This window comes from Acanthochromis polyacanthus, chromosome 14 (assembly GCF_021347895.1).
Source record: "Acanthochromis polyacanthus isolate Apoly-LR-REF ecotype Palm Island chromosome 14, KAUST_Apoly_ChrSc, whole genome shotgun sequence".
NCBI classification, from domain to species: Eukaryota; Metazoa; Chordata; class Actinopteri; family Pomacentridae; genus Acanthochromis; species Acanthochromis polyacanthus.
The window spans coordinates 35,508,371-35,532,840 of record NC_067126.1 but is presented as its reverse complement, the minus strand read 5'-3'; the positions used below and the strand labels follow the sequence as shown (position 1 = coordinate 35,532,840).

The 24,470-nt window shown below is 39.1% G+C and overlaps 1 protein-coding gene across 4 annotated transcripts in view; it reads right to left on the bottom strand.

The window, feature by feature from the left end:
• ankrd50l (ankyrin repeat domain 50-like) overlaps positions 1-22,815 on the bottom strand; it is a 29,873-nt gene extending 7,058 nt beyond the window's left edge. Inside the window, exons 1-3 of one of the 4 annotated variants that reach the window (XM_022210900.2) lie at positions 22,205-22,815; positions 14,708-15,420; positions 362-579 (exon numbers count right to left, since the gene is read on the bottom strand). In XM_022210900.2, coding sequence (XP_022066592.2) covers positions 362-579; positions 14,708-15,153 — 664 coding nt within the window. In that variant the 5' untranslated portion in view covers positions 15,154-15,420; positions 22,205-22,815. Of the gene's footprint in view, positions 1-361; positions 580-14,707; positions 15,421-15,493; positions 15,659-22,204 lie in introns of those variants that run through there. The other 3 variants (XM_051959192.1, XM_022210901.2, XM_022210902.2) reach the window with 3 other exon arrangements.
• Positions 22,816-24,470: the final 1,655 nt, after the last annotated feature.

Here is a 24,470-nt window from a genome sequence, read left to right as displayed (position 1 = left end):
AGATGCAGTGACCACATTAGCATTCCTAATAATGACCCTGATGACCTTCCCGGGTGAGAAAGATTTGCATTTTTATTTTCGGCTATATTCAGTTGATGAAAGAAGCCTTTACCAAGATGGAATAAACCCCTGAAAGATTCAAGATCACCTGATGGGATCACTACAAAGGCAAACCAGTGCATCGTCTTCACAGCCAGAAGAGTCTCGTTGTTTGTTCACTGTATGTCAATCAGTGGTCGTTACACAAACAGACAGGAAAACAGGATTTTACTGCCTTGGTGGCTCACAAGAGGATGTTTTCATTCATGTCTGGCCCCAGAACGTTAGAACATACTGATATTCTGTTATGGTGAATGCATACCTGAGAACATTTTGCAAACAGCCTTATTATGGCGGCGGATGGAGCAGACCAGCAGCAGCCAGCCGGGCAGCAGGTGTTGATTAGCTGCTAGCAGCTCTGCAATGGAGCCGCTCTTCCCTTCTCTGTCACTTGGTCCATGTTCTACATCCAGAGAGTCCACGACCAGCATCAGAGTCTGGGCCGGGGGAGGAAGGTCCAGCAGGGGTCCCAGCACTGCTCTGAGGAAGAACCGCACACACAAAGCAGCAGATTAAAATGACGGCCATGTGAACACTGCAGGAACCGTGGGCGTATGAGGGAGTTTAAAGGAGCTCCAACTATGTGAGCGTTTTCTTATAGGTTGACTGACAGGAGCAGGTCAGACCTTTTGCATATAGTCGTGATATTAAGCGAAATAGTTTCCATCAATAATCCGGCAGCTGCTGTACAGTATTCTGCCATGACTTCAGGCTGTTTCACAACATTAAATGTTTCATCGAGCTTCTTTTGTTTTCCATTTCGCATATAATACAAAGAACCCCAGCGTAGCTCTGGGGCTTTTAGATGCGCACTCTGGAAGCAAAAATATAAAATCAGCTCAGGGAGTTTCAGAAAAACTCAAATCAGTCATTGAACTTTTACACTTTAAGAGTGGTTTCTGTCAAACTAACATCAGACCATAAAATGGAGCTTCTACCGGCTACAGTTGGTAAAATGAAGATGTTAGTATGCATTAAGTCTTTAACCCCGAAACAGGGCTGTAAACGGAGCACTAAAACAGCATCTTCTACCGTAATTAAACACCGGAACCCGTCGTAAAACAGTAAAACCATTCACGGTGCGGCTGCCCTTTAAAGAGCACCGTCAGCAGCCACACCCTGCTGGGATCTGAAGGTGAGTCAGGTCAGTGGAACTCCTGAAATGTGCTGCTCCACCCTGAACACACTTGCACACAGGCTGATACGTGCACACAATCAGTGCAGACTCATGTATGCTCGTATGCAGGGATTAAACTGGGATTTATGAGAAGAATTCGCTTTTCTCCAGTGAGTTTAGGGCTCATAGATCACACTTTAGTTTGTAGAAATGTGGACTTTTTCACATCAACTGTGTTGTATGGATTGTCCCGGGTAAAAAAAAACTAAGACTCTCATGTTTCAAATTACATCTCAGAATAGTCAGACACCTCTTAGATTCTCATTTACGTATTTTCTGCATCTTTTGCTAATCTGGATGAAACAATTTCCCCTCGATGAAGCAAAGGACATCCCAGATATCCTCCTGAGACCCAGCCCATTCATCGATGTCCTCTGTACTGTACTTTTGTTCTTGATCTATATCTATTAACTCATTTGAGCTACCATACTAAATTCTGATGTGCTTAATAGAGGACATCCCAGCCTTTCCAATGATATCTCTAATGATTGGGTTGGATTAGGGGAAATTTGTTTTCATGCTGAGACAAAATGGAGACGACAGCAAAACTCCCCAAAGTCAAAAATTGTTCAGTTATTGTTGTTTTACTGATGCTAATCACATATTTCTTGTTTATGAACATGTCAGGAAGTATATATTGAGCTCAGAGTTCAGTTAAACTTTCAGTCAGGAAAAATAATCTCCTCTTTATGAATGTCAGCTGTTATGGACATGATTTAATGTGGTTAGCTAATAGCTAATAGCATGCTGGTTCTTTGTTTACATTCAAATTTCTGCAGCAAAACACATTTCTTTGTGGGGTAATAAACACACTGAATATAAAGTAATTCATGTAATACAATAAATAGTTGTTTATTAATATGCTTCATCCAATCTCTTAATTTTTTACACTGTTGTTTTTTAATTTAGTTTCTTAAAGTTTCATTAGAAAATGGATCAGCATTCTTGTTTTCTTGTCGCCATATTTTGATTTCAAAGTGTCACTGTTATGCTTTTTTACGGTAAAGTCATTCTGTTGTCTCTAAACTGAAAATATTTTCAGAAAATTCTAAATTGTGAGTGCCAGTTTTAGCTCCAAAAAGGCAGGAAATCACAAAAAAGTTGCATTGAAAGATGCTTTTTCCTCGGTTCTCAGGAGTTCAAACGCAATTTTAGCTATTTTGATGAATGTTTACAATCGATTGATCAAGAAACACTTTCATTCCTGCCACACAAACAGACTGCAGATCCTTTTACAGACTAAATATCTGCAGACAGACTCAGCACAATAAACTGTTTTCATTATTAGGCCGACCGTCTGCTGCCTCTGGGCTGTAAGCTGACAGCTCCCTGCAACGATCCCCTTTATAAACCAGAGAAATGTTTGATTCTCCAGAGGAAAGGATATTTTAACTCCTCTGCTCAACAGCTCTGAACACGACTGCTTTGTTTCCAGTCATTTTGCTGAACATATTGTGCTCTGTTTGCTCTGCGGTAGAAAGTTTTCAGGTTACTGAAACTGAGCACGATCACGATGACATGTCGGAAGAAAGTAAAGTCTGAAGACGGTGTGGATCGTGCTGCTGTGTGACGCTTCATCTGAGCCCAAGAAAAGAAGCAAAGCTGTAAAATAAAGCTGTGATACTGAAGGAGATCTGCTGGGATCCGGCACAATTTATCCTTTGCTGCTCTTCTTTTGAGCTTCTTTCATGACATTGGTTTCTTTACCCCGAATTTTAAACTTTTTCAGTCTCACTTGGCTTTGAGCTTCGCTTAAAAATGTTCATATCCTTACTCCTTTCCAGTCAAGAAACAGCCAAATTTTAACAGCAGTGTACTGTTTTCCCAAAATATGGTTTGAAACTGTAAAATCTGACACTTTTTGGAGCCAAAACAAGAACACGGCTGTAAGAAATGACAGTGTGAACTGAAAATTCAACACAAAATGAGTAAAACAGGACACAAAACCAAACAAATGTGACACAAGACAATAAAAATGAGTCACAAAATGACACTAAGGAGAAAAAAACTGTCCCAGAAAGACATAAAATATAAGTAAGACAAAAAAAACTACAACTACAAGACACACAATGACACAAATAAGACAAAAAAACACAAATGAGATACAAAACAACAGAAATGAAAAGAGCAAGCTGTCACATAAGAGACTACATAATTGAGATATAAAGGAGAAATGAGACTAAAAACAACACAAAACGACACACAATGGCACAAGTACAATATGACATAGAATACTAATTTACCGCACTAATTTCAATACTAAGATTAAGACTCCACAATATTATATACTACATAAACTTAGCTAACTAATTCCAATAGGATCTAGTATATTATATACACATTTACCCACTAATTTAAGTATAAATGTTAATATATGACAAAAATTGAAAATATAAACATTAGTGAATAAAAAATAAATAAGCAAAATATTTGATTAATGTGAATATTTGGATAAAGTTGGTATAATATATACAAGACTGATCTTCATTTCTTTAAAAAAAATTTAAAACCCTGCAATATTATAATTTATACACATTTACCCACTAATTTAGGTATGAAGGTGAATATATGGCAAGAATGGAAAATATGAACATTTGCGAATAAAAAATAAATAAACGAATTTTAAAAATTGTAAAAAAAAAATATTTAGGTTACAGTGCTATAATACTACTTACTACACAGATTTTTGTTTTCTTTTTAAAAGTTAAAACCTTGCAACATTATAGTTTTTACACATTTACCCACAAATTTAAGCATTAAAGTTAATATATGACTAATGGAAAATATAAGCATTTGTGAATAATTTTTAAAAAAATGGTAGAAAATGAAAATATTTATGTTAAGGTGCTATAATATTATAGAATATATAGATTTGTCCTAATATTAAAACCTTGCAATATTACATTTATGATAAATATCTTGTTCTTTTTTAAACCGGACAGTAATTGTCTGTATCTATTGTTGCATTTTAGCAGAGTAACGTCAGCTTGTTGCTCCGTCCACCTGTTCGGTTTAAAATCTGCTGGACGGATTGTTGTGAAACGTGAGCAGATGCTGCAGCAGCTCTGCTTTTAATTCCATGTTTTAAAGGTGACAAACAGTAATTAACCTCCTGGACGGGTCACACAGAGTCCTTTATCCTGCAGCAAACACAGGGTGTGTGTCTGCTGTGTGTCATTAGCGCTAATGTCTGTGTTTGAGAATGACCACCACGTCCAGTTATCCTTTAAACCCGAAGCCTTTATGGTTTACGGACAAAAACAAAGCCGTGTTCAGCCTCGGATGTTAACTGTGTGTATGTGCCGTTTCACTCCTATTAATAGCAAACGGAACAGAGTGTGTTACTAGCGGGACAGAAGCAGCTCCAGACCTGTTTGTGAAACACTGGGAGGAGGTCATCAGAGCTGTAAACAGAGCCGCTACAACAGAAAAACCACCAGGATTCTGATGCAGAAGCCTAATGAGCAGCCGATAGAGGCAGGTCACTATGTGAGGTCAACAGGAGATATCAGGATGTGTGCAGGGAGTGGGACGTTTCAACATCAGAGGAATTAGTCATCCGCACTGATTAGACTTTGGCAAATGATGCAACCAAGAAACATTTCCTGTTGGAGACACAGTCATAAGATGGTCCATTGAACAAGAACCATTTATCTGCGTCTCCACCCAGACCTCACCAGTCCACCATCATTTAGAATGTACATTTAAAGAGCTACAATTAACACGAATTTACCTGAATTTACCTCCAGATGTTCAAGTTAAAATCCTGCAGTAGCAAAATTTATGCACATTTCCTTAATTCAAATAATAACGATAAGCCCATGTAATATTTACGCCAAAAAACAAGCTTCTTGAAATATTTAAGTACAATAACATTACTGATATATTATATAGTACAAATTTACACAACTAATTGAAAAAATTAAGGTTAAAACGCTGAAATAAGATGATTTAGACAAATTCATTTAAGTGATTTAAATATTGGGGTTCAGATATGGCAATTTTTGATATTATAACTTAAATTAATTCATTTTAATATTTAAGACACTACAATACTTTACAGAATTCATATTTATCTGACTAATTTAAATATGAAGGTTATAACCCTACAATATTATATTATATACAGATTTAACCACTAATTTAATTGCAAAAATTAATTTAATAAAGTAATGGAAGATATAAACACTTGAAAATATTACTTTTAAAAAAGTAAAAACATTTAAACATTTAGGTTAAGGTGCTATAATAATATATACCGTACATAATTTCTTTTTTAAAAAGTTCAAACCCTGCAATATGATATTATATACACATTTACCTTTACATTTGTAAATAAAGTTTTTTTTTCTTAAAGTTAACAATTTAAATATTTAAGTTAAGGTGGTGCAATAGTACATATGATACAAATATGCCAGACTACTTTTTTAAGACAAAACTGGATTATCATATTTTATACAGCTTTATCCAACTAATTTAATTAACGAGGGAAAGTCCTTACAATATTACATAAAATACTAATTTATCAGAGTGATGTAAATATTAGGAATAAGACTCTACAATATTATCTACTAAATAAGCTTACCTAACTAATTTTAAGAAGATCTAACAATATGATGGCAACACCTTTGACCAATTGCACTCAAAGCACTTTTACACTTACTACGGGTTTGTCCTTATGTCTGAATTCTTGCTTGTGTTGTACGTCGCTTTGGACAAAAGCGTTTGCTAAATGAAATTGTAGAATTGTAGAATATTACAGAGAGAAACATTCCCATGTTTTTGTAGAAGTGTTTTAACTGAGGTGGTCCATCTCAGTGAGAACCCCTGTAGTGATCACAGTTAATAAAAAAACTCTTTAGGGATGCAACTAAAGCTGATTCAATCACTAATTAATGTCTATTATTCTTTCAATTACACCACGATAGAAAAAAATGCTCCCATATCCCACAGAGACGCGTCCCGACTGATCATTTTGTGCAGCCAACTGTCAAAAAACAACTAAATATTAAATGGAAACGGCTGAAAAATGGTAATGAAGCAGCAAACGCTCAGATTTGAGAGGCTGGAAAGAGGCTCTGGCTTCATGCTGAGAATCTAAATAGTTGTTTATCAAAGTTCTGCTGATTAGTTAAGGAGAAGGAAAGACGATCATCTTTGCACGGCTTCACATCAGACTCGTGTCTTAAGACGTTTCCTTAATGTGAGTGAATCATCTCATCACCTTAACTACACAACAGCCCGACTTTTATCTCTGAACACGTCCTGCAGTTAAACGCAGATGAAGCGCCGTCCAGGATGTAGGTTACAGCAGCTTTATCACGCCGCCGTGTGCTTTAGTCATCTGATTAAAGCTACACTCCCTGACCGGTCGCACGCAGAGGAGGAGGAGGAGTAATCAGGCTTTTATTGTTGATTTCCGTTCGGTCCTGGATACAGATCTGCGGCTGACCTCTGATACAGCGCTTTAATTGGACCCACTGAGGGCAGCCTGCAGTAATTAGGAAGCTGAATCAAAGCCAAACTTCTAAAGCCAGAGATTAAATGTTTTCACCTGATTCTGACCAGATCAGGGAGCAAACAGAGCGCTCGGTTCTCCACCTGTACGGCTTTATTCTCTGGAACAAAGCGCTCCAAAAACTCACACAAACTGCTTTTTCCCCATTATATAGGCGTGTATCTGTGAGTGCACGTCGGCTTTTTTTCCTTCTTATTGCTGCCTTTATCTCTCCATTATATGTTCTAATGTTCTGCCCCCTGCTGCCACAACTTTAATGGAAAAGACAAAAGACCAAATCATGATTAAACAGAGCTGCAACAGTTTGAGATGTAAGTCAATTTAAATGTATTCATATAGCGTCATTTTACAACGCAAGTCATCTCAGAGCACTTCACACAGAAAGAACATCATATTATCAAGAGAAACCCAATAAATCCAATGATTTAGCCACTGATTGCTGTAAAAATAGGAAAAGTAAAGTACAATCTGTACAGTAGCAAACATTGGATTGATTTCTAAGGTGAGGTGCTGAATAAAAATGACAGAATCTTCCAGTTTGTAAAGTTTTGGAGTCACCAATATAGCAGCTTTCTCTTGATCGGATTAGTCTGAATTTTGAAGGTTTCCTGCATTGATGTTTCTGAATGCAAACTCTTTGGTGTTTTTTTCTCAATGTGCTTTCAGGCAAAGTAATTCAGACGACTATACATTAAAACTAAGTGTTTTAATGCATAAAAAGACACACCAAGCATCTAAATTTTTACCACCACCTTAAAAAAGGAGAGCACTCAGACTGACCTCATTCCATCTGTCTAGAGCTGACAAAACAGTTCCTGTGAGATCTGCTGTCTGGAAGCTCAGTGTTACAGACGGATGCTTCAAAATCTGCACATCCGGAGCTTCCTTAATCATAGTAGACCCCACTGGAACAATGTGGGGATGGGGAAGCGATCTTAATCTGGAAAACTCAATGTGTGTGTTGGTCGTTCCTTTTGAGCAAACATTCAGCTACAGTGGGAAGAAAAAACTCCCTGTTAAAGAGTAAAAACCTCCGGCAGAGTCAGGCTCAGGGAGGGCAGCTGTCTGCCTCAACCAGGTAGGGTGAGGGGTAAAAAGTTTGTGTAAGCAGGATAAATATGAGTACAGGAGGTCCTCGGTTTACGACGCCCTCCACCTACGACGTTTCATCGTTACGTCTGAACTGGTTTTGTGGAACTAGTTGACGAGCGGAGCGGATGAATACGTCGTCACGCGATGCTATCACACGGCTTTGTTTCCACTTTCCGGTTGTACAACACCTTGGATTGTGTTACATTCACGAGCTTTTTGCCCTTCGTTATGGCTCCCAAGCGTAAGTCAGACTCTTCTGATGCTTGGAAGAAAAGGAAAGGCGTCTCCATGGAAGTGAAATTAGAATAAACCGCTGGAAACAGAAGAAACACCGACCAACATGAGTCAAGTTGTAAAAACAGGTCAACATATTGTAGCGACCCTCTGTGATGAATGAGTGAGACTTTATCTGGTTCTCTGCTGGTTTATTGAACCTTCACACAGACTACTGTGGGCCGTAGCCAACACCAGAATAACTAGAAAAACCCCATAACTTAGCTCCAGAATTAGTCGCCGTTCCCAGCTCTCTCTACTGATGACTCTCAGCCAATCAGAGCTGAGCTAACTAAACATGGCACGTTCACTGACATTAGGTAAATGTGGAACTGATCATTGAAACCTCAAGATCAACAACAATATCAGTCTGTTACAATATTCTGTTATCTTCTTGTAAAATGATTCGTACATGCATGAAAGTCGTTGGTATTCATGACTTTTCTGAAGACCTGATCGATATCATGAGACATGGAACAGCTTTGTTTACATTTTCGCCAGAGTTCCGACATATCGATCCGTAGGAACAGTAATCTGACATAAGTTGAGGACCTCCTGTATATATTTCTTACAGTATGCCTATAAGTAAATATTAAAGATATTTTGGTTACTGATGTGTGTGCCATACTTGTTCCTCATTAATCCCCTGAAAATCATGCTGTCTTTAAAAAAAAAAACACAGAAATTAAACCATTTATCAGAGCAAGAAATCGTAAAAACAGAACAAATTGTTGCTGGTCCTTGAACTACTCATCCACTGATGTCCTGTTTGATTAGGATACTGAACCAAATCTAAGCTTAAAATCAGAATACTTCATCAAAACCACTTTATTCTTAATGTCTCTACTTTGCTCAAATCAGATTCTGTAAAAAAAAAAAAAAACAATTAATTTTGCTCCTTAGTGCAACTGAACAACCAAGACTGACTTCAACCAACAGGCGCCTGACAAACATTCAGGCTCTTTCCAGGTGAACTGGGCTGAACTGCAGGCAGTGTTTACACAGAGCAGATAAGAGAGAAGTATGGAAGCAAACTGAAATGTAAATAGTAAAACATCTCAAGTATGTAGAGTCACTATTCTGCTTCCAAACATTCAAAGCGCCTGTGAGCACATGTTGAGTTCAGGTTTTTACAGTTTTTGTCAAATAAATAGTCAAAGAAATTCAACCTTTTTTTCAACTTTGCTACGCTGCACAGAAAACATTTTGAGCTCTTTCTGGGTCCAGATGTTTCTGCATAGAGGTTCAGGATTTTATACTGCAGTGAAAATTAAACCCACAGTGAGTAGGGCTTAGAGGGTTAAACAGTGAGAAAAATGGAGCAACGATCCCTTCAACGTTTCCGTACATGGCGTTTTTTTTGTCTCAGTGCTGGTCGACATTATTGCTGCTGGAGTGGGCTGCACTGTCGCCCAGTGGTTAGCACTGTCGCCTCACAGTTAAAAGATCGCCGGTTTGTGTCCCGGCCTTCCTGGGATCTTTCTGCATGGAGTTTCCATGTTCTCTCTGTAAATGTGTGGGTTTTCTCCAGATTCTCCAGATCCTCCCACAGTCCAAAAACATGCTGAGGTTAACTGGTGATTCTAAACTGTCCGTAGGTTTGAATGCGATTGTTTGTCTCTGATTGTATCCCTGTGATAGACTGCTACCTATCCAGGTGTCTCCTGCCTTCATCCTAAGGCTGGCCTATACTTTCCACATGAACGTCCATCCATTCTCTATACACCACTTCATCCTCACTAGGGTTTTCCACATGAGCGTGACGTGCAGAAATGAGACGCTTGGAAATCTGCTCGAGAACATGTGGCTTTATGCTCCATGTGGCATCTGCTCCCAACCTGCAGGGGGCAGTGTGTCGCAAACACATGTCTACCACAGTACTAAACTAGAGTAGAAGAAGTTCGCCATCACTTACACCACTTAAAACATGGCATCTGGCAAACGGTTCAGTTTTAATTTCATGGCATGAATCATTCATAACCGGGTTACCACGGTGATCTCTGTGTGGTGAATCGTATAAATGCCTGGATTTCTGAACTAGTTGTAGTTTTCTTGTCTCCATCCATGTTTGGAGGAAATTTTCCACTTCAGATGGGCGTGTGAGGGGGCGTGGCTGCTAATATGACATAAATTTGTCTGCACTGAGCCACATGGACCTCACGGATGTGTCAAACATAAAAAAGCTTCAGTCAGCTGGGATAGACTCCAACCACTGTCACCCTAATGAGGATTAACCATTGTACAGATGATGGATGGATGATGTCGGAAGAAGTCCTGCAGCAGACTGAGCGAATGAATAACAGAACACATTTAGTTTCTCATAAGCTTATGTGTCGCCTGAGATGACATTTGTGACCTGAAGTCACGGACGTTGACTCTTCTGGGACGTCCTTCTATCTGCAGATAGTTGGAATTTCAGTCAGAAACATCTGGATTTCTCATAGTTTCTTTGACTCTGTTCAGGAAAATCGTGCATTTTCACCTTGCAGTTGGGCTTTATTCCATGTCAGAAATTAATGTAAAATATAAAAGATGAAATCAGGATGTGAAGATGCCTGCAGAATTGAGATGTTTGACTTGAAAAGCCAATTGTGAACTGTCAATCGAACAATTTAGCGCAATTTCAATGCATTCATATAGCATCATTTAGCAACATAAGTCATCTCAGAGCACTTCAATAGAAAGAACATTATATTACCAAGAGAAGCTCAACAAATCCAATGATTTAGCCACTGAATGCTGTAAAAATAGTGAATGTAAAGTATAATCTGTACAGTAGAAAACACTGTGTTGATTTCTAAGGAAAGGTGCAGAATAAAAATGACAGAATCTTCCAGTTTGTAAAGTTCTAGAGTCACCAATATAGAAGCATTCTCTTGATCTGATCAGTCTGAATTTTGCAAACTCTTTGGTGTTTTGGACACACAAGGGATAAAGCCAAACTACAAGTTAAAACGCACGAACAGAGTGTAAGAAACCACAACTAATCCAGATGTTTCTGACCGAAACTCCGACTCTATCTGCAGGTAGAAGGAGCAGCCCTACCCGCTGACTACCTACAGCGAGCTAGCAGCCGGTTTAAGGCTCGTTCCCCACATGTTCCCCGTGTTCGGCTCTTCGCTGCCAACTCCAGCCCACATTTCATCAGCTGGCTGACGGCTGTTCTCACATGGCGGAGTTTCGCCCGCAGCCACTTTCTCTCAGAAGAGTTCCAAACACAAACAGCTGCTGGCTGCGGTCCAGTCTGAGGGGAATGTGGAATCCAGCTCGATGCTTCACACCAGGGGAGAGCAAACACAGGAGGAGAGTTAAAGGCCCCGGGTAAACACAGCGGCAGGGAGTTTAAACGTCCTGGAGAGCAGAGTGACCTCGCTGACTGGTGCTGAGACGGTCACCGGGGTAATGGAGGCATTTTTCACCTCTTTGTTCTATTTTTCCCCTCTCTGAAAGGATGTTGTGTCGTAAATAACACTCTCGCATTCATTCACACTGGAGGCCCATTGTGTCGGCGCTGAATGGGCCGCATTATGAGAGCAGAAATAAATATCAGAGCAGGAAGAATGGCTGCTGCCGTCTTCTTTCCTGCCACTGTCCCGGCTACTGTTGATGGTCACAATTTACATTTACAGGCTCCGAGAGCGTTTTTTTCTCTCCGCTGACAGTTTGAACACCTGCAAAAATCGCCTCTACTTAGAGAGAAATAGGTGCAGCGTTTCCCACAGCATGAGCACGAACTGCTATTTCACATTTTTCTTTTCACAGCAGGAGTTTTCTATTGTGCGTTTTTCAAGTGTTCAGCTCCCACTATTAATTCAATATCACGGTTTGTCGCCTTGCAGCAGCACTGAGCTGTGATTTCATGTCAGAACTACATCGCATGCAGTGAGACAAAGCAAACTTTGATTAAAAATGAACTAAAACTTTTTGCTTTAGTCATTGTTCTATATGCCGACATCAATGGCTCTGTCAAGTATTTTAATTAAGGGAAAGCAAAATGACATTTTTGGGCATGGGGTATGTACAAAGAATTGTGTTTTCTGCTATTTATTTGCTGGAGTTGTGCATTATATTAAATGGGACGGATAAAAATTAAATGCATATGAACCTTTGTTAAGGAATTCATGATTTTAAATTGCAATCTCTCTATATATTGTGTTTAATGAGATCCATTCAGAACCAGTTTTTGGGAAAAAATTAACCTAGAAGTCCTGTTTTTTTTGGTGATCCAGTAAATTAAATACCCTACAAATTAACACCTTTCATTACATTGATGTAAAAATAATAAGAAATTAAATTAATGTACCGATGAACAAATTAATCAGTCACCAATCGAGCAAAAATGACAGATTTTTTACCAGTTCCACCTTCTCAAATGTGAATATTTCCTACTTTTCTCTTTCTTCTGTCGCTGGTAAATAGATTTTTCTATACTTAGACTGTTAATTGCAAATAAAAACAAACAAACTGAGTTGTACAGAGTTCAAATTTGTGCGTCATCCAAGCAAATATCTGAACATACGTGTTGTTTGGAGCCTGAGTGACAGATCTAACCTAACCACATTAAGATCATCAAGCTGACAAAACATCATTAATCAAAGCTTTTCTGCTTTACAACTGCCAGATTATCAGCGCTGCATTTACAGTCCCCATAAACCAGGTGTTCAAGTGTGTGATCACGACGGTTTACTCAACAGAACAAAGTTGCTCAGCCGGTTTCCAGCAGCTTGTTTTCTCCTGATGTTAGAACCTGATAAACACTTTTCCCACAGACACGTGTTTGGATGAACAGCTGCTCCTGTTACCACCAGCGGCAGCATTTACACAGAATGATCGCACACATGAAGTCTGCTGAGACACACACACACACACACACACACACACACACACACACACACACACACACACACACACACACACACACACACACACACACACACACACACACACACACACACACACACACACACACACACACACACACACACACACACTCCAACATGCACACACACGCTGAGCAGCTCCATGCTACAGTTCCTTTCGGCAACTTTCTCCTCCCGTTTCGTTTGGCAGGAAACTGATGGGAAATTTACCCCAGAAAATGTTGCCCTCTGCAGATCTACCATGACTCAGAAAAACAGGAATGGCAAAAAAAGTGACACAAACTAGGCATAGACGGATTATCGTGGCTGATATTTGGTATTTTATTGACCGATTACTGCTAAATAAAATGCTTCAGGTCTAAAACAGCCTCCTCTGTCTGTGTGAAGTCACTCTGTGGTCTCAGAAATGGCTCTGAACCAGAAACACAAACCAGGAAGTTAGCTTCTCTCTCAGTGGCTAAGGCTATGTTAACGGCTAACGGCTAAGTTAGCAGGCAGCTACTGATTAACCTCAAACACAGTCTGAAAAGCAATAATTACTCCACCAAACAACGGCGAAGTAACGTGACAATCGGCATACGTTTGTCCTTCCATCTGTCTGTCCCTCTGTTAGCGACATTACTCAAAAACGAACTAACAGATTTGGATGAAATTATCAGGGAAGGTCAGAAATAACACAAGGTCCAAGTGATTAGATTTTGGCAGTGATGCGGCTTATAGTCTGGATCCACGGATTTGTTAAAGATTTCTGTATCATTGTGAGGTAGTGGCAGGGCATCACTGTAACCATGACAACAAGTGAACACTACATCAGCTGCCTGCTTGAGGTCACATGATTGTGATCCGACTACAAATCCACCGCTGAGGACTTATCGGGACTTATCCGTCGGAAATGATACAAGGAACAACTGATTAAATTGTGGGGGCGTTTCTGAGTCCCATCAATTCCCGCCGTCCACTACATATTTAGGATTCAGTATCCGTACAAAACATACACATGCAAAACACACGCCAGTGCTCAGTGCAGTTCATTTTGTTTGTGGGTACATCCATATGAAATGGATACAGTCTATGGTGCCATTTTTTCTGGAATGAAGTTCTTCAAGATTTCTGCTGTCGGAAATGATATGACTCAGCAGCCTTGGAGGAGGACTGCGCTCTCTGTGGGTTTTTCTTGTTAATAATGGTTTAACAGTGAAATACTACAAAAACAAAGAAGAACAGCAACTGCAGGAGACAAGCTGATCAATCTCAGTTGAGTGTCTTAATTTAGTCACTCATATTTCTATTCAACATGTTCAGTAATAGTCACCATCATTAATGCAGAAGCCTACTTATGAATGACAGGTTCTCTGCTGGTAAAACATTACATTTAATGTATGCAGGTTCCAGATGTAGGTCAGCAGTCTTTCTTGATCGTCAATAATCAGCATCGGTATCAGCCCTGAGAAAACCCAAATCAGTCGATCCCTTCTAACTATCAGTGACAGATTCTCTGCTGTTAAAACATTACATTTAAAGCAGATCCACCTGAAAAAAACCAACATATCAGTGGATCCCTACTAATTATCAATGAAGGTTCTCTGCTATCACATGCTGTTAAAAGATTACATTTAATATAGAGTGGCCTGAAAAAAATCAACAGCAAATCAATCAATCCTTACAAACCTCTTGAAGGTGTCATCAGGGTCTCGTTGACAGCTCAGGGGCTCCAGAGCGGAGGCCACAGACGGGGAGTTGAGGATGTCTTGGTACCCAGGAGAGAGAACCGGTGAGGCCCTCAGCTGCTCCACCAGCCCCAGGACGAACCTCCACAGCACCAGGCTCCTCTGGTCCTCTCTTTGGCAGAAGTGGGAGGCCAGGCAGCGCTGCGCCAACCCGACCGCCCGGCCTACCTTGGAGGTGGGCCACACCACCTCGGTGCACAGGGCGGTCTTCCCGGCTCCAGGACCCCCGGTCACCAGCAGCCCCGGCGCCTGGCCCGGCAGGGACCGGGCGTCCAGGCAGCGCTGCAGCTTCTCCAGGGCCCATTCCCGGCAGTAGAACCTCCGGCCCTGGAGCAAGCTGGAGCTGCTGCTGCCGAATCTACTCATCTGATCCTGGGGGTCTGACATCCAGGAGACGACTCTCACCTTCCATACTCCTCCAGGTGGGTTCACTTCTTTTGGTTTGCTCCAGGCTGCGGTCGTCTCTTTCCTCAACCTGACAGTTCCTGAAAGTGTTGCATCAGGGAATTGTTACAGCTGCTATCCTCCTCCTGTGTTTCTGGACATGTGGGGAGGGAAAAGAAGAAGTCAGGTGGAGGTCTTCATTTGTCTTCCTGATCTCCTTGGGTTTGAAGCTCCATGGTTACCAGCAGGCTTCTTCTTCTTCTTCAGAGGCTGGAATCAGAGAGAGAAGGAATTAGAATCTGACAGAATGTTTCCTCAGTGATTCAACCGCACCGTGTCTCACCCGTCCTCCTGATTCCCCTCTTCCCTCCTCTTTCACTTTCTGTCATGCTTCTCTGTTCGGCTTCGACCCACAAACTGCAGCATTAAATTCCCTTTTCCTTTCTCACACTGGCAGCTCCTTCCTTCACGCCTCTCTTTCTCTCACTGGCTCTCAGTCTGACATGCTCTCCGGTTTATCTTGTTTTTTTCCCTTTTTTTTCCTTTCCTTGTCTCCACCCACCGCCGGTGTTTGTCGGCATGTCGAGACATGAACCGGAGAGCAGGAGGAGGACTGGAAAGAGAGTCCAGCTGACAGGTGGGAGTGTTTACCTGAGGTCAGGGTTCATTGGCAGGGCAGAGAGGAGCTCATTTATTCATGCAGACTGCTTCAGCTGGTCAAGTTCAGTCATTAAAAACCTTTGTTAGCGTTCTGAGGCGCTGCTGTCAACAAAACATGACCTTTAATTTTACTGACCTACTTTGAATCATTTATCAACCAAAGATTCTGTCTGAGTTCGCAGCTGATTTTGTTTATTTATGTCATTATAAAGGTGATATTTTTAAGATTTTGACTCTTTGTTGGAATAAAAAAAACTTTGTATCAATATGTATTTTAATATTTTTGACTTTATTCACAATAGTCTGACACTCTTTTTATAGCGACATGTAGTTAATACACTGGAGTTTCTGACTGTTGGAATAAGAAAACATTCCTATTTTTCTACATTTATTGTAGTTTAAGTGACTATCAAGTGTTTAATCACTTAAAAATAATAATTAGCTGCAATAATAGTTAAGGCAAATGAAGCTTATGTGCTTTTCTTTTTCTTTTTGCCCACCAGTGTGATTTTAAAATGATGAAAATTTAACATTATTTCTTTGCGTTTCTAATCAACTAGATACAAAGATGATTATTTTTACTTTTTCCTTAATATGTCAATGAATATAAATGATGATTTTTGCAATTTTCACACAATTTTCTGTCTTACTACTTTTAGAAAAGTATCATCAACTTGAAATACATTTAAAGAAAAACGCAGCTGAACCATGAATCAGAGGTAAACTGATCTGATTTGAGGAACTCTTTTGGAGGAACTCAGTTGCCCTACCTGTTGCACTCGTGTTTGCGGCTGTGTTTCTAAAAACCCCATAGATTTAAACATGTTCCTGGTTTAAAGTTCAAGACTGACAAGAACCAGGATTGTGCAGCTGGAGAGATTTTGGTGAATCAACCACCAAGTCTAGGTTTTGCTGTGCAGTTTTGCAACAGATTCTGACAGAACTTGAAGCCGTCGTGCTTCTTAGACACCAGCAGGTCTTCAGTCTTCTCTTATCTAATTACAGTATACTGGGGGAACTTTTACCCCTGAGAAAGTTCTTGGGAACTTAACCTTCCTTGCAATTTTTGATAGAAAAGTGTCTTTAAACTCTAGGAAGGCGCTGCCACTATTAGCAAATACTTTGCAAATTGCTTTGAAAAATTACAGTAATTATGCAGTTTTTGGTTTTAACAAGCCGTCACACCGCCATCCACATGTTTTCCCACTGTATAATCAGCTGGGAGGAATTTCCACCAACCGTCTGCCTTTTTTATGCACAACGGGCGCCTTTTAAAACTGAGAACTGGGGGTAGAAACAAAGAGGTTTAGCGGCCATTGTTCCCTTTCTGTTTCCATTTTGGTGCAGAATCCAACAGACTCATGAGGTCAAGTAGCAGTTTTACAAGCGCCATGTCTGCTCTCAGCAAAAACGACGACAGCAACGGACAGAATTAAGATGGTTGCTGCTTTGTTGTGTCGGCAAATGGCAAATTTTAACACTGTTGACGTGATATTTGAGAGGACAGCGACTTGAAAAGGACATCAGGAGGGAAGATGTTGTTTTCTTGTCTAGGTTTAACCAATTAGCATTTAGCCACATCTAGCAGTTGCGAGGAATTCCTACCATGCATCCACATTTCACGCACAACAGATGCCTTTCTAAGCCATGCGGCCTTTTCTGCTTTTCTGGTTCCATTGTGGCTGAAGGATCCAACAGACTCACGAGCTGAAGCGACAGGTTCCACCATGATATCAATTCTAAATGTACAAAAACATCAACAACAATGGATGGAACTGAGATGGTTGGTGCTTTTCTGTTTGTTTTCTTCATCTATAAGGCAAACTTTGACCTTGTTGATGGTGTTTTTGAGACAGTCAGAGGCTGCTACTTGAAGATGACATCAGGAGGGAAAATGCTGTTATATTGCCCAAGTTGAACCAATTAGCATTTAGCCACACGTAGCAGTTTCTCAGGGCCTCCTGCAGAGTTTTATACCCCATAAATGCGACTGAAAGAAGTCCAACAGGGGCAGTTCCTATAACTAGAAGTTGCACAATCAGCTCACTAGTTCCTGCAGTGGAAAACTGCTTAATGTGCATTTTTTTTAGTCGATGTCATTCCAAGTATATTTCATTTAGTCAGTTGTTTAGTGTGCACTCCACTAACCGTAACATACATAAAGAATAATGTGTCAGAGGACATGTTGGATGACACATGAATCCCTCGTTTATAACTGAGAAGAACTAACAACCACCTAAACTTCGCTGAGTTACTGACAGTTTTGTACTTTAAGAGCATTTTAGTGACAAAAACAGTGTATTATATAATGGAAAGGAAAAGCTGCACTAGTTTGTTCGACTTGCGGTAAAAAACCTTCGAAGAATCCAGACAAAGAATGTCAGAGGCTTCTGTGACAGCGTTAACATGGTGATGACAGAGCACACTGCTCCTCATTTCAAGTCAGTGACTAATCAAACATCAGCTCCATGAAAGCTGAATCTGACAGATCCTAACAGCGATTTAACACTCGACAGAACCGAGCACAAAAACCCTCAGTGCTGAGCAGATCAGCCTCAGTGTGACAGCCTGCTGACAGCGTTAATCAGAAAGCCAAGAAAGTGAAGAACTGCTAGCCGGCGTTTTCACCTGAGTAGCATCGCAAACCAAGAACAGCCTCCTACACATGGATGACACGTGTATGCTGTGTATGTATGTCAGTGTTCAAGCGGCCAAATACTAAAAAATCCACTCAGAAAATGACGGGATGTGCTGTTTTAGCAGGACGCTGCTGATGACAGTAACGAGCAGAGCTGGCACCGAGCTGTGAAGTTCTCAACATTCTTGTCGTTGCTTGTGGTATGTTCAAAGCCCTCCAAACCTGGCGTAGAGCCTGTACAGACGCTGGGGGAGAAACCAAAGCCTTCGCCGACATGCTGTCAATGCAGAAGTCAAATCAAGTCAGATCCCTGCCCCACCTTAACCTGGAACCCATACCAAGCGCTGCACACTGGCTCTGACAGCGAAAAACAACCTGTTCAGACGACTAAGAGCTGATGTATACCACTTATCATTTAGATCTAAGAAGGAACTATTTTCCAATACAATGATGTGTTGCTTGATGAAATGACCTTTACTTTAAATCTGCTGCTCTGGATGCTATACACTCAGCATAAATGTCAAGAATAAGTGCATATTCACCTCCATCTCTTACTGAGAAATAGCTTTGAAAAGTGTTTTTGACAATTATGTGTTCACAGCAAGGATGAGTTTGGAACTTTAAATGTAAAATGTCCTCACTTCATCTGATCAGACATTCATGTGCAATTTTGTAACAGATTTTTGAGTGAAAAGCTAGTTCAGTGAAGTCACACAGAACTTAACCAAAATCCTACTTTAGGTGGATGATTGTGCACATTTTGTCAAAATTCCCCTCTCAAGGTCTTTCTGACATATCTGATACATGAGGTGTGTTCCAGCCAAACAGACAGAGGCAACTGCCAGATCTGAAAAAATTTACCCTTGTGTCATCCTGCAGGTCAAAATTGACCCGTTTTAAAGTTTGAAAATATGGGTTGAAATATATTTTCACAGTGAAACTTGTGATGCCCACATTTTCAACATTTTTGGGAAATTTTTGAACATTTTTGGTGGAAAACAAAGATATGTTGAAAATGTTTCTTACAAACATTCAGATAAAAATCAACCAAAATCTAGTAAAATTTGCTGGATTTTGGTTGATTTTTTTGCGAATGTTCTTAAAGAAAATATTAGAAATTTTACTGATATATATGTAATCATTCTAGATATTTTTAGGATTTTTTTGAAGATATTTATTAATTTTTTTTAAATATTTGCAAGAATTTTCTTGGCAAATTTTGGGGAATTTAGAAAAAGAACTCATAAGGAATTATTGGAATTTTCTTCTTGGAGGTTTTGCAAATTTTCAGAAATCTGAGGATTTTTTTTGCTGAATTTTTGGATTTTTTTCAGACAAAGAAACAATGCTTTTTTGATCTCCATAAATGAGGACAACAGGAGGGTTTAGTCACAAGGAGCGGTTAGTCTGCTCTCTGTGATGTTAATGTGGATCACAGGTTCAGCAGACAAAGAAGGAGGGATGACCTTACTTTGCATAGACCACAGGATCTGACATTTTATCTTTAATTTACTCTGAAATAACTTGAAAACGGTGCAATTATCAGGTTCAAATCTGAAGACTCCAAAGCCTCCAATATGTCAAAATCCTAACAGCACCTCGGGCTGAAAACAGTTTTTCTTGGCAAAAAAGAGCCAGAAATTATACCATGGCTAAAACAACAGAAAAGCATTTCTTTTGAAATGAATTAGTTAGCATTTATGAGTGTCTTTCTACAAAAGACACGGCAGGATATGACTCATCTGAAAATATTAATCCTGAACTAAATTCTTCAGCCAGATATTCCTCAGAAAGCAAAATGGCAAAACATGAGAATTTAAATCCCCAATAGAAACACACTGAAATATACAATAATTATGAAACTTTACAGAAAATTTCTAAAGTAAACACAAACAAGACCAAAATTAATAAAATAAAAAGTAATACTGGCAATGATTCTCAAGTAAAGTAATATCACATATGAAATTTAATAAATATTAAAACTGAAATATTCCACAACATATCGAAATACTGCCCCTAATTAGAAAAACATACTGTTGAAATATTGCACATAGAACTGAAATACTGCATCAGAAATTGAAGTATTGCATATAATATTGAAATACTGCACATGAAATTGATGCACTGGGACTGAGATTGCACAAACTACTGACAAAAGTAGCATGATATTGAAATACTTCACATATGTAATTGAAATATTGCACCTAAGCTGAAATATTGCACATAATTTTAACATAATGCACATGAAATTAAATATTGCACTTAAATTGAAATATTGCACCTACATTGAAATAATGCATATAATACTGAAATACTGCATCTGAAACTAAAATACTGCACGACATTTAAATACTGCCCATTATATTGAAATTTTGCATCTGAAATTAACACCTAACATCTGAAATTTAAATATTGCACATTACATTGACGTGCTGTGAATGAAAATGAAATTTTGCACATAAAATTGATGCAATGAACATGATAATGAAAGTAATATTGCATAAAATACTGAGAAAAGTCATTTTGCAAATGATGCTGAAGACTGACATTAAATATTTGTCAAGTTTCAGACTTTAAAAAGATGTTTTTCACTACATAATATAGAAATGTACAGATATGATATGATGTTGTATATTTTCTTCATGAGACCTTTATATTATGGATCGTTCCAGAACTGGAGGACATTTGCACTTCAATGTTTTTGAATGATCAACCCTCTCTTTTCCAGTTTTCTGCTCCGTATGGATCAATAACAGGTATTGATTGGTGAATTTTTATTCCATGTTTTATTTGTTGTTTGCTAACCCTGCTCTACTCACAGTAACAGGGTTGCTAATCCATGCTAATGTGATCTTTTTCTCTGCAGTAGAAGCTAGATATTTAGCTAACTGTTACTGCTGACCAAGAGGACAAACTGACTGATGGAAAACAGTCAGAAGAATGAGTCTGATCCTGATAATATGGGGTACAGGGAGACATTCAATCAAGGCTGACAATGGGATGAAAACAAGGAAAATAGAAGAGAGGACATAGCTTTGCTCCACCCATTCTTTAGGAAAACTGTTGGATGATGGAAACGACAACAAGACAGAAAACGACAAAAACGAGGCACAGAATAACAGAAACAAGACACAAAATTCCAAAAATTAGATACAGAATGACAAAAATGACACCAAAAAGGACAAAAACAAGACACAAGACACAAAATGACAAAAACAAGGTACAAAATGAAAAAAATAAGGCACAAAAATGACAAAAACGAGACACAAAAGACAAAAATGAGACACAAAACAACAACAAAAGGACAAAAAAATGACAAAAACATCATCAACAGGTTGTGCTAACGTGTTGTGGTATACACGTTCCATGTATAATAATTATTATTTAAAATATTATGTTAAAAAATGTTTTATTAGAGGTTCAGTTTGGTCATCAGGAGGTGGGATAAGAGGAAAATGGCATTTTAGGGGGAACTCCAGACTTATTTGGTATTTTAAAAACTATTTTCAAACATTATTTTCTCCTAGTTTTTTAGATTTGGTCTGAGGACAAGAACATTTACACAACAACTGCATGTTTTAGGATATTTGATGTCAAATGTCCTCCAGTTCTGGAATGATCCGCACCTTTATTTTTAGCCTTATTGTACTTTTATAGCTCTCGTCCTTCCCCAACGAGAGATCAGTAAAGTTGATTCTATCTTATTTATCTTCCCAGAAACTCTCAGACCACCCAGTGTTTTTCTTCCTGTCTCACCTTTCCACCTCCATGCATCCAGACCTCCACTCTGCTTCTTCTCACCACTTCCAGCCTCCTGCAGCCTTTGTTCAGGTGAACATCTCAGCCAATCAGCTGCTCGTCTTCGGTCACATTAGCGGGATCTACAGGTGATCCTCTGCAGGCTGCAGCTCCAGCAGCCACAACCATTCCTCCCTCAGGGGAAACGGACGGTCATCTCCGCGATTAACGTGAGAAACTGACTCGAGTCCACGCCATCGGAAATAAACGAGCACGAACCGCTGCACGAACGCTCCTCCTCAAGTCCAAATAAAAACAGAAACACGCAGCATGTGAGTTAGAAATGCACGAAAGCTCGACCGTACCTGGAAGAATCGCTCCTCTCTCTGTCTCTGCTCTGATCGATTCTTTTTTTTTACCGACAACCCCCCACTTCCATCACGTGGAGCCGCTCCCACAATCCCTCATCATCACAGCCCTTCATCATCACAGCCCTTCATCATCATCACATTTAAGGTGAACTTCTGTCTGCTGCTCGTCCTCCACATCCACCGTCTGCTTTCTGTCTGATCCAACCTCTGCTGCCTCTGCACTCACAATTGAAGCAGAACAAAGAGGACTGAGAGAGTTGCAGGAACTGGAGTGGAGCTGGAGGATGTCAGACAATAACTAAGGAAAGACATGTCAAAGCACCTGCACGTGCTCTCAACATGAGCAAAGCCAGAAAATAAAGTCTAATTATGATCTGTCAAGTCAAAATGGTGGATTTTTAAGTTAATAAATCTCAAAATATCAATTTTCTTTCACTCATAATATTCAAATTTCATCCAAACATGTCACACTAGTTTGAATTTTTGACCTAGAATGCAGATTTTTATGTACTTTTTAGATAATTTTTATGTTGTAAGTCATTTGTTTTGATATTTTAAGCCAGAATTCTGAGATAAAACATCAAAATATCACCTCAAACTGTTACCTTTAGCAAAATGTTCAACTTTAAGTCTATTTATAGCAGAAAACAACAGAAAAATGCTAAATGACACGTTAAAACATCTGCTAATATACTCAAGATAACATGAGCAAAGCCAGAAAACCTACTTATTCTGATCTACAAGATCAGACAAGTCACAATTATGATATTTTTAGGATCTTTTTAGTCAACATGCTGGATTTTTAAGTGAATAAATCTCATGATATCAATATTCTTTCACTTATATATTCCAAATTTGCCCAAACATGTCACAGTATTTCTAATTTTTGACCAGGAATGCAGATTTTTATGTACATATTAAATTATTTTTATGCTGCAAGTCATTTGTTTTGTCATTTTAAGTAGGAATTCAAGGATAACGCATCAAAATATCATCTCTAGATGCTACTTTTTAGCAAAAACTCCAACTTTAAGTCACAATGATCAGGCTTTAAAATCTAACTCTGAGAGTAAGAAAACAAAATAAAGAGGTGTGTGTGCGTTACAGGATGCTCTGGACACGGTTTGTGTCACTCATTTTGACATTTCAAGTCAGGATTCTGAGAAAATAGAATAAACAAACATCAGAAAAAGTTGTTTTTAACAGAATCTCTGCCTTTAAATTCTGAGACATGAAGTCAAAATACTGACAGGAGGTTTTGGTTTTACAATATTTTTTTAAGCTTTAACTTAGACATAAGCCTCCATAAATGAGCGTTTTGATTTCCACACAGCACATTTTAAAACACAGTGTAAAATTCTAAACGGACAAAGAAATATAATTTGCATTGTGACACTGATTTGTTTACAGCTGTAGTTTTATGAGTGAAACGTGATTATAGGTTTTATTTTGGGTAAGCTGAAAGTCAATCTGTGAATGAGCCTCTAATTAAACAACATTAACATTAATTGGGTATTTAAACTTAAAGACTTTATGATGTTAAATCACCTGCAGACTAAAGAGGTATTAGAAGAAGGAAATCATGTCTGCTAACTGTGGAAGGAGCAATGAAAAGAGTTTTTTTTTGTTTTCCCACTAAACTCTTGGGTATGTCTAAATATTCCTTCATTATTCCACCTGTGAGGGAAGTTTCTGCTGCTTTTAGAACCGTCCCATCGTCACAATTCAACTCCCAGTGAAACGACAAATGACCTCTTCACCCCATTAGCTGATTCTTTACATTCTAACACACACCTCAGGACTAATAAACACCAGAAACAAGCCCTCTTCCTCTAATAAGGACTCGTAACTCCTGATGTCTTCTGTCCTGTTAGTCTACGTTGTATTATAGCTACAAAAAGCTCTTTACAACA